The 14,480-nt window shown below is 36.1% G+C and overlaps 1 protein-coding gene across 13 annotated transcripts in view; it reads left to right on the top strand.

The window, feature by feature from the left end:
* Positions 1–14,480, top strand: part of arvcfb (ARVCF delta catenin family member b) — a 180,442-nt gene that overhangs the window by 112,015 nt on the left and 53,947 nt on the right. For 8 of the 13 annotated variants that reach the window (XM_042723925.1, XM_042723928.1, XM_042723924.1 and 5 more), the window contains 4 exons: positions 4,258–4,416; positions 5,884–5,904; positions 8,722–8,838; positions 11,892–12,511. In XM_042723925.1, coding sequence (XP_042579859.1) covers positions 4,258–4,416; positions 5,884–5,904; positions 8,722–8,838; positions 11,892–12,511 — 917 coding nt within the window. The remainder of the gene's footprint in view (positions 1–4,257; positions 4,417–5,883; positions 5,905–8,721; positions 8,839–11,891; positions 12,512–14,480) is intronic. The other 5 variants (XM_042723931.1, XM_042723929.1, XM_042723934.1 and 2 more) reach the window with 3 other exon arrangements.

Raw genomic sequence — 14,480 nt, 5'->3', positions numbered from 1 at the left:
CCTTTTTCTTGAATAATGTGATACACTTAAATATCATTAAGTACATTAATGATATCTGCCTTGTTTTGTTCTGTTTGCCCTAGGGGGGTTATTATTGCTGCTCTCCCTTCTCATTCATGACAGCTGCATGGATGGACAGAGAGTTTTTGCCCAGAACAGATCCATACCACCAAACCAAACTTTATGCTAAGTGTCTATCATTTTTACAATAGTGGTCCTGACAGAAGTACAGTTTTTGTAAATTTTCTCTCTTAATGTGTGACTCTAGAAAAATTGCATAGTGTACTCAACATGCATACTAAATACTGCAGTGGAATTAAGAGTAAAAAAGAAAAAATGACACCCTTAAATAAATTAGAAAGGCATTGGTTGGTTGTTGTATTTGAGGTGTATAGTGTACAGAGCACAAATGTTGCAGACGGATGGTCTTTTTATCCAGTGTGGATCAGGGACAGGCCTGATAGCAGACTGACTACACTATTCAGAAGCTTTTTAATTGCCAATCGTTTTTCTCATTTGCCTATCTGCTCTCTTTGCTCCGGCTCATATTATCTTCTCCAGCTCTGTCTCAATTTGCCATTGTGGAAGACTGATGTTTATCTCACACACCTCCGCGTCACTCCTAGCCAGAAAAAAAGATGAAATTAAAACCCACCTGGTATTTCTTTTGCGTAAGAAACCATGCTGTGCAATTACCAAACCCTCAATTATGTGCAGATTCGACACAAGAGGTTTTGAAACATGATATAAGGCTCATGAAAAGGGCCTCTGTATTTCTCATGTGCAGAAACCCAAAGTGAACTGAGGTCTTGGTTTTTCTATAGCATGTTTCTTTAACAAAGTCCTTGTTAACAATCGGTCTTTGGCATGTTGCTAAGGAACACCCGATTCTCCCACAGCTTTGAATCTGTTCTCAATGCTCAGCGTTGAAGTGTTTACTACATGCATAACTGCCATAAAAAGGAAGTGTAAAGAAACCTGTGATTAATGTATTAGACATGCTCCAGATGTTTATAATTATTGTCAGTCTTTCTCCAGAAGAAAGGAATTATAGGTGTTCCTTTCTCTCTTAAAATAGAACCCATTAAAAAGAGGCTCATTTTCTAAAGCCCGCTGGGTTGCCCAAAACTCCTTTCTCAATTATGCAAGACATGCTATGCAGGCACACACACAAAAACACACAAACGCAATGGTGGGTTCAGGAGTTCACCTGTGTAGTTGTCATGGAGGCAAAGCTGCTATCTGTGGCAGCAGATTTCTCCCATGCGGTGCGGATCATCCGTGATAAAGGCTACTGAATGATGCTCAGTTTGGTGTCAAAATCCTCACCCTGCCTTTTCGGCCTATATTTCTGTCCGCTGACTGAGAAGACTTTTTTATTGATGTAATGGTCAGGTGTTTATTTTTATACTTTAAATAAACTAGACCTGGCTCCAAGTCTCCCACAGATCTCATTTTTGCTTTTGTATATTTATATAAGGGTTCCTGTTTGGGTAGGTGGCAGTACTGTGCTGATCATATGGTTCAAATGTAAGGAACTTTTATAGTAGTACAGAAAAAGTCTATCAGTGCTTTAAAGGATTTCTAAGAGATTGCCAGTTAATGGTAAAAAAATAAATAAAAATAATCATTATGTGGATCTTGTTTTTCAGCAAGAATATTTGAACGTCGTTAAAACAAGGTCATCTTACTTAAGAAGCAAGACTGCATGAGAGACTTAATTTCAAATAATATATCTTGAAGTATTGCAAAGTATTTTTCATTGGCAGATTTCTTTTTTTTTTTTTTTACTTGTTTTCACAAGCATAAACTATGGAAAAATTGAGAGTTTAAATACAGTAAAAACAGTGAAAAATATTCCCTGCTTCTAGGGATGCACAATATTTAATGTGCATATCGTCAGTTAAGCCAGTTCTGTAATCATCGGTAAATCTCTACAGTGCTTTCACGTGGAGCAGTATTTACTACAGAGAGCCTTTGTTCACTGACAAGCTGCGCAAAACCATGATCATATTTTGCGCATGTTTTGCGCAGCTTGTCATTGAACAAAGGCTCTCTGTAGTAAATACTGCTCCACGTGAAAGCACGCACGTGAAGAGATTTACCGCTGATTACAGAACCGGCTTTACTGATGAGATGCGCATTAAATATCATGCCGATAATTATTGTGCATCCCTACCTGATTCTATAATAATCATTTTAAATGTAACCTTTAAAAATATCCACAATTGATATACTGATACTATTCTATAGATATATTCAATGGACAACAAGGTAATGATGCACAACACCTGGTGCTATTTTGCAACAGAGAAGTAATTTACTTCCCACAAATATGTTTTCACTCTTATTTGCCTTAAACTCTGTTGTTCTGCACTTCTGAACTCTGTAGCTCCTTCAAAGTGATCGTTAGCCTCTCAAAAGCTGCTCCCAAGAGTATCCTCTTCCTTCAAGCAGACAGTTTTGTGAGACGAACTTTTCTAGACAGTGCCTGGTGGTTTGATGTAACCTCTGTTTTGTGATCATTTAACCAATAGAGTCCCCAGAGAGATATTTTCTTTATGGGTGCACGATAAATATCGGCCAATAAACGTGGATTTGCGCAGCTTGTCAGTTAACAACGGCTCTGTGTAGTAACAGCTGCTCTATGTGAAATCACGCACCTGATGGAATTTACCGCTGATTAGATAACTGGCTTTACTGACGAGATGCGCATTAATTATCATCCGATATTTATCGTGCACCCCTAATTTTCTTTGCACTTTTCTTTACTTTTTAAATGTTTATCTTCAACAATTTTGCAATTTGTTTTAGTTCTCACAGCTTTTTCTGAAAAAAAAAAAATTATCCCTTAATTTTAATATTAATGATTTATAAATAGCGGACAATTACAAGAATATTGTTAAGAAGTACTGAGTTTCAAAAATATCACTGAGAACTATATTTCAGTGTTTGTAATTGCATACAAAGAAAAGATTAGCACTATATTTTGCTTCTTTAGGCTGACAATAAATGGCCATGAAGTGCAACCAACAAATGTGTGGAACCAAGACCCAGTTTCGATTCTTATTAACATAATGTCATTAGAAACAGATACTTTCAGTGTTCATTTGTTATGTTATGCCATGATTCCCATATAAAAATCCATGCTGAAAAGAGGCATATTTTTCTGTGCTTTCACAGGGGTGCTAATAGGCTCTTTAAAAGTCTCTCATTACTTTCTCATATTGAATTCTGCTCAAGTCTGCTTCTGGGCTGTCAGAAAGTTAATCAAAGCTTTGTTTCTGTGCTGTACGCCTGCATAATCCATGTGGCACTCAGCTATTTGCAGTGAGCTACTTCAGTTGAGATGTTTTTTTATCCTCATCAATCATCAGTTTCAATCAATTCATGTACTGACAGTCCTGTCTTAGGCCAATTAATGAAACAATTAAAATGTAATCACTCCAGAAGGAAGAAAAAGTTTCTTTTGACTTCAGTTTCTCTTAGAATAATATAGTTCTGAGGTTGGACAGGCAGCCACTCGAACTGCCAGCGCAGAGAAATGATACTGACACATGAAAGGCTAGAAGTCAATGATTAGCAAGACAGGCTACGGATCAATTTGGCCGGGTGCAGACTTTGAAGCCTTCCGCTATGCTAATCAATGAAAAACTGCCTGCTCGTTAATGCATTCAAAGATGGATGGAAAACCAATGGATACCTCTGGCATCATCCCTCATCAGCCCTCCTGTGGCCTCTGCCAACACACACACACACACACACACACACACACAGTTCTCCCTGACTGATTGTAGTGTTTGCTGTTGTTTCTTTCTGTGTCATTTGTATTGTTTTTACAGTTGTCTCAACTACCTTTGCTTCAGGAAGCATTTAATTTTTGATTATTTGTATGTTGGTTTTTATCATCTTGCCTGATAACATGAGGTCTCAAGAGCTTCATTTTTTCTGGTTGTCTTAAACCGACTTGAACCCTCTTATATCATTGTACCCTGAAGATTCAACACTCCACGGTTTTCAATACTATTCTTTTTTTTTTTTTTTTTTTTTTTTTTTTTTTTGCAGTTCAATATATTATACTTGTGTATTTGTGCATTTCAGTAATTCATTAATGTGTGTATGTGTGTATATATATAAAATATTAAAATATTCCCTCATCTATTGTTTAAAGCTATAAAAAGGTTTTCCTGAACACCCAGCTAATCCCACAGCTGTGACCTCTGACCTTGAACCACCACCCTCTGCTTTGTCCCACAGGAGCAGAGCCCCAGTAACCAGACATCACTGGCCATGATGCAGGAGCCCCAGGAGGTTGTGGAGGAGACTGTAACCATAGAGGAAGACCCCGGCACACCCACTTCTCATGTTTCTGTGGTTACCTCAGATGATGGGACTACACGCCGCACAGAGACTAAGGTACTCCTGCTTACATCTGCCACGTTTTCATATGTCTTTTGTACTTTCATTATTAGATATGCAAATGCACACAAGTGCTCATTCATGCTCACAGCATCTCATGGTGATGTTCTTTAATGAGGTACTACAAAAAAATTCAAGGAAAAACTCCTTCTTAAAGATGAGCTGTTTTATATTTACCTAAAGACTTAAGAAATAGACATAATATCAGATATATATTCATGCATTGCATAAAATTTTGAATTATATCAAGAAGAAATATATTAATATTCTTCTTGTTGACGTTTTTACATGGAAAATAAAATCGCTATTATGTATAAATCAGTGTTATTTTAATATTATTACTATGGTATTATAGTGTATATTAATATTTTGAAGAAGCTCATATTTGTATTTTTTTATTCTTTTCTATTTTGTTTTCATTTGTATTTTTATTTAATTTTATTTCTATTACTTCAGCTTCAAACTTATTTTAGTTAGCTGACAAGGCAAGGCATTATATATATACACACACACACACACACACACACACACACACACACACACACACACACACACACATACATATATATATATATATATATATATATATATTTAGCTTTATTTCAAATAACAACATTTTTAGCAGTTTTATTTAAAGCTGCAGTTTGGTTAGAAATGATCCGAAATCGATATTTGAGCAAGTACATAACCAGCCAGTGTTCAAAACTATCGCCTTACTTTAGCCCAATTCACAACAGTTATCTTATAATAATGTTTTCTAATCTGAGTGGTATGGGTAGGTTTTCATGGGAAATTCGAGCATGCCGCTGCGTCATTAAGTCACGTCTGTAAACATAAAGAAGTTGTCCCAGCTACTAGGCTATCACATGTGAGGATCCTGCAGGTGGCGGATCGTTTATAGCCTTTTAGATTGCAGATTAGTAATCTTTTTTTACTATTCATTTTATTACAGAGTAGACTGAACAGAAATTGAAATCTACTTTCTTATACTGTACACACTATATTCAAACAGAGTTGGCCACAAAGAGGCAAAACTAACAGACTGCAGCTTTAAAAACAACAACACTGGTATAAACCTTTTGTCCAGATTAGAGGGAGGTGTTTTGATGTGGTTTACAGTAGTCAGAGGGTTCTAGAACGAGCTGGTGTTTAATTTCACCCAGTCAGCTCTTTAGTGTTCAGACAGAGGGATTAACATGGCAGACTAGTGCCTCTTTACCAGTAACAAGGCTTAGCTGTATTGATCCTGAGAGAGATTGCAAAGGCACATAACAAAATACATAAAAAGTAAAAAGTACTGCTAAAAAGTAAAAAACTTTCAAGACATAAAAATGTTGCTCCTACTATTCTAAAGAGAAACATTCTCAGTAATAGTAATAGCTCTGTTTAGATCCATTCATGTTGTAGTTTTGTAAGCCACATGGTCTTGATTTGCCTTTGCTTTTGTTTTGTTGTTTGTAAAAGGACAATGTGACTAATATGAAGGTGAGTTAAAATCTCTCCCTCACATACGCTTTCTCACACACGCCTCTTGTCAGTCACCATTATTTGTGCTCATTGAAGCTCAGCAATGCACAGCATCTCAGCACTAGTGTGAAATCACTGCATAAAGCTTCATTTGGCAGAGCGGTCACCTCTTAACGCCCTTTACTGCTGCAGTCCTGCTCGTGAGTTTACATACCCTTTGCAGATTCTGCTAAATGTTTATCATTTATAAAAAATAAAAATACAAATTGAGAGATCATACAAATTGCATTTAAAAAAAAATAAATGCCCTGATGATAGCGACGACGATGATAACATGAGCAGACAGCTGTTTTGCCATATTGTTAGACAGGAGTGCTGACAGCTTCTCGTTGCTATGGAAACATTGAAATGAAATGTTGCATTATGTGAATGCAGAACCTTTGTTTGGAATACATATGGTTCTAAACAGATTTGTTATTTGATTGCAGAGTTGAAGGTACATATAAACATTGCAATCGGATTGCATTTTTGAATTTGAATTGAGGAAAAACATATGTGACCCTCTCTGGGAAATCCAGGTTAAAGTCTCAAAACATATATATAAAAAAATAAATAATAATAATAATTTTATATATATATATATATATATATATATATATATATATATATATATATATATATATATATAATATAAAATTATTATTATTATTATTATTTATTTTTTTTACAGCCTGGGTAACATACATTATACAGTATAAATGGAACTCAATCTAATTTGCCACTAGGAACAATTGAGGGACTCCGATATGATATTAAGAACCAAGAGTATGTAAACTTTTGAACAAGATTTGTGTCATTTTCATTGTTATTTTGTCTTTTTTTTGTCTTAATAACACTTAAAACTAGCATGAAATGGAACTTCACACAGTTTTCTAAATGCATCTTATTAATTTTGTTGTGATTGGTTTATCTATTCATACTTTTTTTTGCTCAAAAATTTGTATCACAACAAAAATGTGTATCAGCACTAAATTTGTTCCACAGCATATCACAACTTGACCTTTAGTGAAACAAGACTTTTCTTTGATTACATATGCCAGATTTCTCCAATCATTTAGCCTCTCATTGCTTTCTCACTGATAACTACAAGTTTGCATTTAAATCTACCTCCATCCAATTCAATAACTGATGGATTAAACCTAGTAAAAACCACCCTATTGTTTTTTTTTCACCAATGTATTTCACAATTTAGAAGAAAAGATCTGTCACTACTTTGATTACATTACAACTTTAAATAGTGGCTATGCTGTTTCTGAGGCAGTACAAAAAAACGAAAAAGAAAAAAAAACTTGTGATCTCTCTTATTTTTCAAAACTTACACATTCTGCAAAGGGCATGTAAATGTATGAGAAAGGGATTATGTAAAGTGTACAATACATAAAAAATCAGTGTGCACACCAAAACAGGTAGTTGTATGCATGCACAAGCATTAACCAATGTGCACATAGAAACAGCTCTGTCCTACAGTGTAACACAACTGACACTTGATGCACAGTGGGAGGAAGTGAAGAGTAAAGTATGGTCTTACTGGTTTCTCACCATTACACCACTCACACACTGCCAAACCTGTGAAACACACTAAGAAATAACATCACAGAGCGTGAGGTGCATGTGTGTACAGATTTGTGGGTCCTTCTGTCACATGTTGTTGTGTTTGGGCTGATATCGGGGTTGCGGAGACAAGCTTATAGTCACATAAATACATAAACTCCAGCCACAGAGCTCTAGGTGTGTAGGATAAAAGCTATGCGTTCTGTTACACTCTGGATGTATTTGAAACCAAAGGAAGTATCTTTACATTCACAGTCAGCATCAATGTACTTTCTAAAGAAACAGCACCATTGCATTACATCTAATGATCTTGACCAAATTCAGTTGAGCTGTCAAGATATCCAAGAAAATATTATAGCTACACTGCTTGTTTATTGATTGAAATGGAATTATAGGAAAAATGGATATTGATGAATTAATTTACTTTAATCAGTCACTTCATCAGAAGCCATTTTTATTTTAAAACCGAAGGCACGGGATGTTCAAAGACTGAATACAGCAGTGCCTATACTGTAGATATGCAGTATACTGCTTATGAAGGCATCATTTTGCAGACTTTATTGGTATAAAATTTTATTTAAGTGTAGCGAAATGTGCTTTATATAGAATGTTAAGATATCTGTAACTGTGTATGAATGGTTAGTTAGCAATATATAATGACTAAATTAGTAGATTAGAGACTAGAAACATCACAGACTGACTTATGTACTGTACTAATGTAATGCTCAAAGGTTACTTAAAATTGTTTAATAAAATTAGTAGCCAAATAAATATACATTTTTGAGCATTCCTTTAGTTGAAAAGTTAAACAGCTTATGTGTAGAAGCCTCAGATGAAATATCTTGTGTTTCTTTCTCTGCTTCTGTGTTTTCTCCTCTTGAAAACCATCCAGCTTCCTCCTGCTATTAAATGCTTTTGTCTTAATTTTCTATTAAATGCTGGAATTACTCTTCTGTGAGGGACAAAATGAGACAATAAAAATAATATTTTGTCTCAAAGGCATTCTTATGTTTTCTTGTTTAGCCAGATAATTCACATCAAAAATTAATTCTCTGGCCCATTTTGATTTTTGGACTGTTCTGGACTATTAACAAGGCTTCATGGGAAAAAGTCCTACTTTCATTTAACTGTTTCCCTTTCATTTCTGTTATAAGACTTGACGTTTCCATATCACTGTATACTTTTCTAACTCATGCCTCCTGAACTAACATACTTTCACTGTAGGTGACCAAGGTTGTTAAAACCATAACACGCCGAACCTTCCAGCCAGTGATCCTGACAGAGTCCAAAGCATCTACTCCTGTACCTCGATCTACACCAACACCATCTGAAACAAAACCAGTAAAGAGTGCTTCTGGTTGATGTGTCTCTGCCTCCCATCTTTCAACTCACTAAGTGTGTCTGAAACTCACAGCTGGTGTGGCAGCGGTCTGTAAAGCTAAATACCAGGGAGATCATAAAACCTATATAGAACTGTAAAATCTGTCCATGACGCCTGCATGCACCTTTTAACGGGCGAACATCAGTAAACACAGCCATGGCTGCAGATAGATACCTTTCATTAGAGCAACAGTAGCCTTGGTGGTTAAGCTCAGTCTAAATATAAGACTCAGTGTCCTTCTATCTTTTTTAAACTCATCTTTAAACTCAACTTTATCTTTAAACTCGACCATGTTTCACACACAATTTCAGTAATCCTTTTAAAGTTAACATGAAATGCCGTTTGCAACCCTTTGTATATATACTGTATTTATATATATATATATATATATATATATATATATATATATATATATATATGTGTGTGTGTGTGTGTGTGTGTGTGTGTGTGTGTGTGTGTGTGTGTGTACACATTATATGTATGCATGTGTGTGTGTGTGTGTGTGTGTACACAGTATATGTATATGTATAATTTTTTATATTTTATTTTTTTTCAGTCTATTAGCACATATATATATATATATATATATATATATATATATATATAATATATATATTATTTTTACCATATATATATATGTCACACAACTACACACATACATACAATAAATAAATACATATACAAACATACACACATACTAAATAAATACATATAATTTATGACATTTTTATATATATATATATATATATATACACACACACACACACACACTGTATACACACACACACACACATTTTTAGATTTACAGATGAACATTTATTTTTTTAATGCAACTTCTCAGTATAAAGGCATATTTGAAACCGTATTTCACTTAATGAACAAAATAAGAATGATATTTTATCATTTTCATCAAGAAAAATCAAATGAAGATTATAAGGAGAACCCAATTCAAAATTCATTATTGAAGCATGATTTTTGCCTCTCCTCTGCATCTCACTTTGGTGTCTGTTTTAACATGTTAACTTCATGTGTGGGTGTTAAGGGGTGTTCACACTGACAGTGACTTGTAGAAACGGAGCAACTTAGTCATTTATTTGAGTTGCTGGTTTGAGGCAGCATGAGCAACAGAGACAGTTGGCGATGCAACAAAGTAGCAACACTGACAACAACCAGTAGGAGTACAGACAGTTCACCTTACAGCTGCACATGTAATTCACCTCATAAATACAGTTGGATTCTGCAATCGAGTGTAAATGTCTACTTGCAAACAACCGTATAGCATTTTGTCGACCTCCCCCAGTTAAATTGCCATCAGTGAGATCGCTGCTTTGATCTTAATGATGTTTGTTAAAATTAACTGCAGTTCCTTAAAAAAGCTGCGTAATCCATTGGTTAAACACATACAGAGGTCTGTAAAAGTGAAACAGCTTTGACTGTGGTTACCGATCTTTCCTCCCTTTAGACATAGGCCCCTTTGATGTTACGCACTGACAACTGGCCATGTGGCTTGTAAGGGTTCACACACAAATTCACGCAATCATGGTTTATCTCCAATGATGATTAATTTTTATCAAGTTCATTAATTTCCAAGATGAATTTACAGCCATGGACAAAATAGCCAATTAACTGCTTTGCGGAATTCACTGAGCAGCAAATTGGTTTCTGTATCAGCATTGAACCTTCAGGAGCAGCAGCACTCCATCCTCTTGACAGGCAGACATTTTGTAGAATAAGGGACTGGATTAGCACTCAGAGGGGAATAGTGATTTATTTAAGTTGAGTCATAAAGCCTCAACGCCCTGTGATAGACAGAGAACTAGAACATCACTCAGGTCCATGTAGTCTGGTGGCAGTTCTTATGTTGATTGATTTACTGTTGTCATGTACACTGTTCTCTCTTAGTATGTGGTAATGGTTTACTTAAAGATTCCTCTAAAGGGTGTGTTCAAAGTTAGTCCCTCATTTTGTAAAAAAGTCAAATAAATGTGCAACAATGCAGCAGCAGCAGTTCTTGTTGACAATAAAATGCTACCCCATCAGTCAGGAAAGTCTAAGCAAGCAGAAAACTAGTAAATGTTAAAATAAGAACTAATGTTAGAAATAGCAAATTATTTTATTTGAGAAAACATATTAACTGTGAAATAATTGTAATATTTTTTTATCAGGTTAATATATTTTTTACGCAAAACCAATAATAAAATGAAATTTTAAAAAGTTTATTGTATGTATTTCACTTTCATTTCAATTTCATTCTCATTTTTTCAGGATACTTTGATGGATGGAAAGTTTCAAAGAACGGCATTTATTTAAAATGATTTTTTGTAACATTATAAAAGCTTTTACTGTCAGAAAGGTTGAATGAATTTGATGAATTTAATGCATCCTTGCTGAATAAAAATAATTTCTTTCAAACAAAAAAAAAATCCAAAATGGCATCTGGACAGCATTTAATGTGGAGAAGTGCTGCCAAGTCCTGTAAAAATAATATAGCGTGTGAAAAATTTTCTTTAGCTAAATATGACATTAGTCCCTTATTTTAAGTAGTAAGACAGTTTGTTGCTGCTAGGGAAACATAGCTATTAACAAAGTTTTTGTGATAAGAAACTTTGTAACAAATGCAACCAAGAACATACAAGCCTTATATTTTCAGTTCTAGCTGTATCGTTACTGATGAACACAAAGCCTTTTAAAAGACTGGAAAAGATCTCCAGTCATTTCACTGCTACACAGCCAGCTCACAGTGTGACATCCACTTCCCTGCTGATGTTAGACCACTAAGTCAGTGTGCTGCATTTCACTCATAAATGCCTGTGGTTGTTTTGGCTGCTATGATTTGAGCAATCTGACATAACAGCTGCATTTTGAATGGTGCTCATATCACATATAGGCCGTGCACAAGGCATAAAAGACATGAAATGGCTCACTTTGGTTTGCATAAAAAGCACAAACTTTCACTTCAATAATTACGACTTGAAATTTTGCTAACTCTGTTGCTTTTTTTTAATCATCGTAGGTCACTAAGATGGTCAAGACAGTGACAACACGGACAGTGCGACAGGTGCCGCTGGGTCCAGATGGCCTTCCTCTTCCAGAGGGCTCGTCTCCACTGGGAAGCTACACTGACTCCATTGATCGGCGCTACATGAAAAACGGCGAGCGCTTCATCACACCCCAGGCCTCTTCTACCCTCACACGCTCATACAACAATTACAGCGACTCCTACAATGACACTCCAGACAGTCAGTTTCGCCATTATGCCCTTCATGATGGATATGGAGACGTGCCCGACAACTATGGAAGTCTGTCTCGTGGAGTCAATTACAGGCCCTATCGGCCCTACATGCCCACTGGTGGATACCGGCCGGAGAACAGCTACACTCTCCCTATCCGCAAAGACGACTATGGCCATGTGGCCCAGCCTCAAGTCCCAATGGGAAGTAGCACTGTGGATCTCAATCGTTCTCAGCCTGAGCGCTTTCAACCCGAACCCTACGGCCTGGAAGACGACCGCCGCAGTCTAGGCCCAGATGATGAAGAGCCATATGACATAGAGCCCGATTATTCCACAGCTAACCGCCGCACACTTCCCGGACGTACCATTCGAGAGCCATTGCGCAACGGCCCCCGCGTGAGGTAAGAATCGTGCAGTAGATTTGGTTTGTTTGCTTGTGCTGCTGTGGGTTAGCTCTGTCTTTTATCCATGATTTTAAGCAGCTTTGATGTGATTGCCTTTTGAAGAGATTCAAAGCTCCAGCTCCTGAGAAGCGCATGGATGCAGGTTCTTCTTTCACATAATGGAAGGTTATTGCTCAGCAGAACTAGCTTTCAGTATCCAAGGTATCAGGTAGCACTGATAAATTATTAACAATTACATAAAAAAACTAAAATATATTATATCTGCAACTATATTTATTGATTAATAATATTAATTTATTATAAATAAATTATTTTTATTTTATTTTTCTGTTTGATACCGGTAATGCCATGAATAGGTTGCATTAGACAAAATTATCAAAATCTTTATTCATATTTGGTATTGGTCTGATACTGGATGAAATACATAAAACTATTTGTTTTATATATATTTACTACACAGAGCTGTAGTTCACTGACAAGCTACGAGATGTGCATGATCATCACATTTGATTATTTGCACAGTCCTATGAAACAGTTGGAGTTCTGCTCTAACTAGAATATTGCACCGCTTGAAAAGGCTCTCAGCCAATTAGATTCGAGAACCAGAAAGATATGTATTATTAATATTTATTATTATTATTATTAAATGGCATGATAGGTGGCATTGAGACAAAATTTGTTTATATCCTCAACAGTCTTATATTGGTACAGTCTGATATTGAATGGATGGATGTATGGATGTTGAAATTAGAGATTGCAGACTTTTTTTTGATTGTTTTGCTAACGTGTTTGTGCTAGAGTTTTCTCAAGTTTTCTCTCCACCCCTAAATGTTCTCTCTCTCTTGAGTTGAGCGACCTTTGCTTTCACAACCAAAGACAGTTGAAAACTATTTTCCTCCTTAAAAAGGACACATTTTTCTGTTGTTCTGACCCGAGCTTGCTCTTTGCAGAGATTGGAAAATGCAAAGCAATGACAGCTGACATAAAGCAGAGGACTGCATATGTGTAATGAAGAGCTCTTCTTTTTGATCTGTGATTTCTTTCTTTATGGTAGATGAAGATAGAACATTTTTACAGTATTTTTATCTTCTAAGACAGAACAGGGAGTAAAGGAGAGATGTTGTTATCATGAAACATGTTTTCCTTGTCATACTCCTTTAGGCAGTATCTGCTCATTCCTCATTATGAGGATCTGTAGCAGTTTTGACAGTCCTGTGTGTTGCGGGAACACAGTTTCTTTTTAATTAGGACACACACATATACAGCAGGCAATCACCGTCACAAACAGCATACACAACTTTTGACCACTTCCTCTTTTTCAGCCCATAATGTATTTGTGTACATCCATGCCAAAATTATAGTGTAATTAGCAGTGATGTCACCCCTCTTACTCCAAATGTCAAAGTCTTGCGTTTTGCATCCATCATTAGCATTCCCATAATAACAGATGCTGACAAAAATCTCACTAATGAATGTATAAAATGAATATGTTAATTAGAGCTTATTGCTTTGCAGTTTGGAAACTACAATTATAACAACCAAAATTGCGACATTTAGCAAAGAAATGGTTGCCAGTGCCATGTTTGCATGGAACCGTGCATTTAATTTGTTAAGCAGACTCTAGGTCTCTTCTTTATCTCTCTTTCTCTATCTCAGTGGAGCTGTTGTTGTCAGAGTGATTAATAGTCTCTGGTGAACACTGCCAGACAAAGGGGGCGTCTCGTCTCCAGCCGTATCTCTAATGGTTTATCACTCCTTAGCTGATCCTTCCTGCACCTGCCACCAGTGCCACAGCAGAGCAGCCATAAGGTCGTCATGCAGAAATCTCCCTGGAGACCACCAGAGACCACTTCCTATGTGCTCATGCTGAACTGACAACAGTTATATAGTGTGAGCAGAAAGAGAAGAATGTTCCAGCCTTTATATGGAAGTTTGGTCATGGGACTAAAGACTGAAAAACTGAGTT

This window comes from Cyprinus carpio, chromosome B5 (assembly GCF_018340385.1).
Source record: "Cyprinus carpio isolate SPL01 chromosome B5, ASM1834038v1, whole genome shotgun sequence".
NCBI classification, from domain to species: Eukaryota; Metazoa; Chordata; class Actinopteri; order Cypriniformes; family Cyprinidae; genus Cyprinus; species Cyprinus carpio.
The sequence above is the reverse complement of the archived record's forward strand: the minus strand, read 5'-3'. Positions and strand labels throughout refer to the sequence as shown.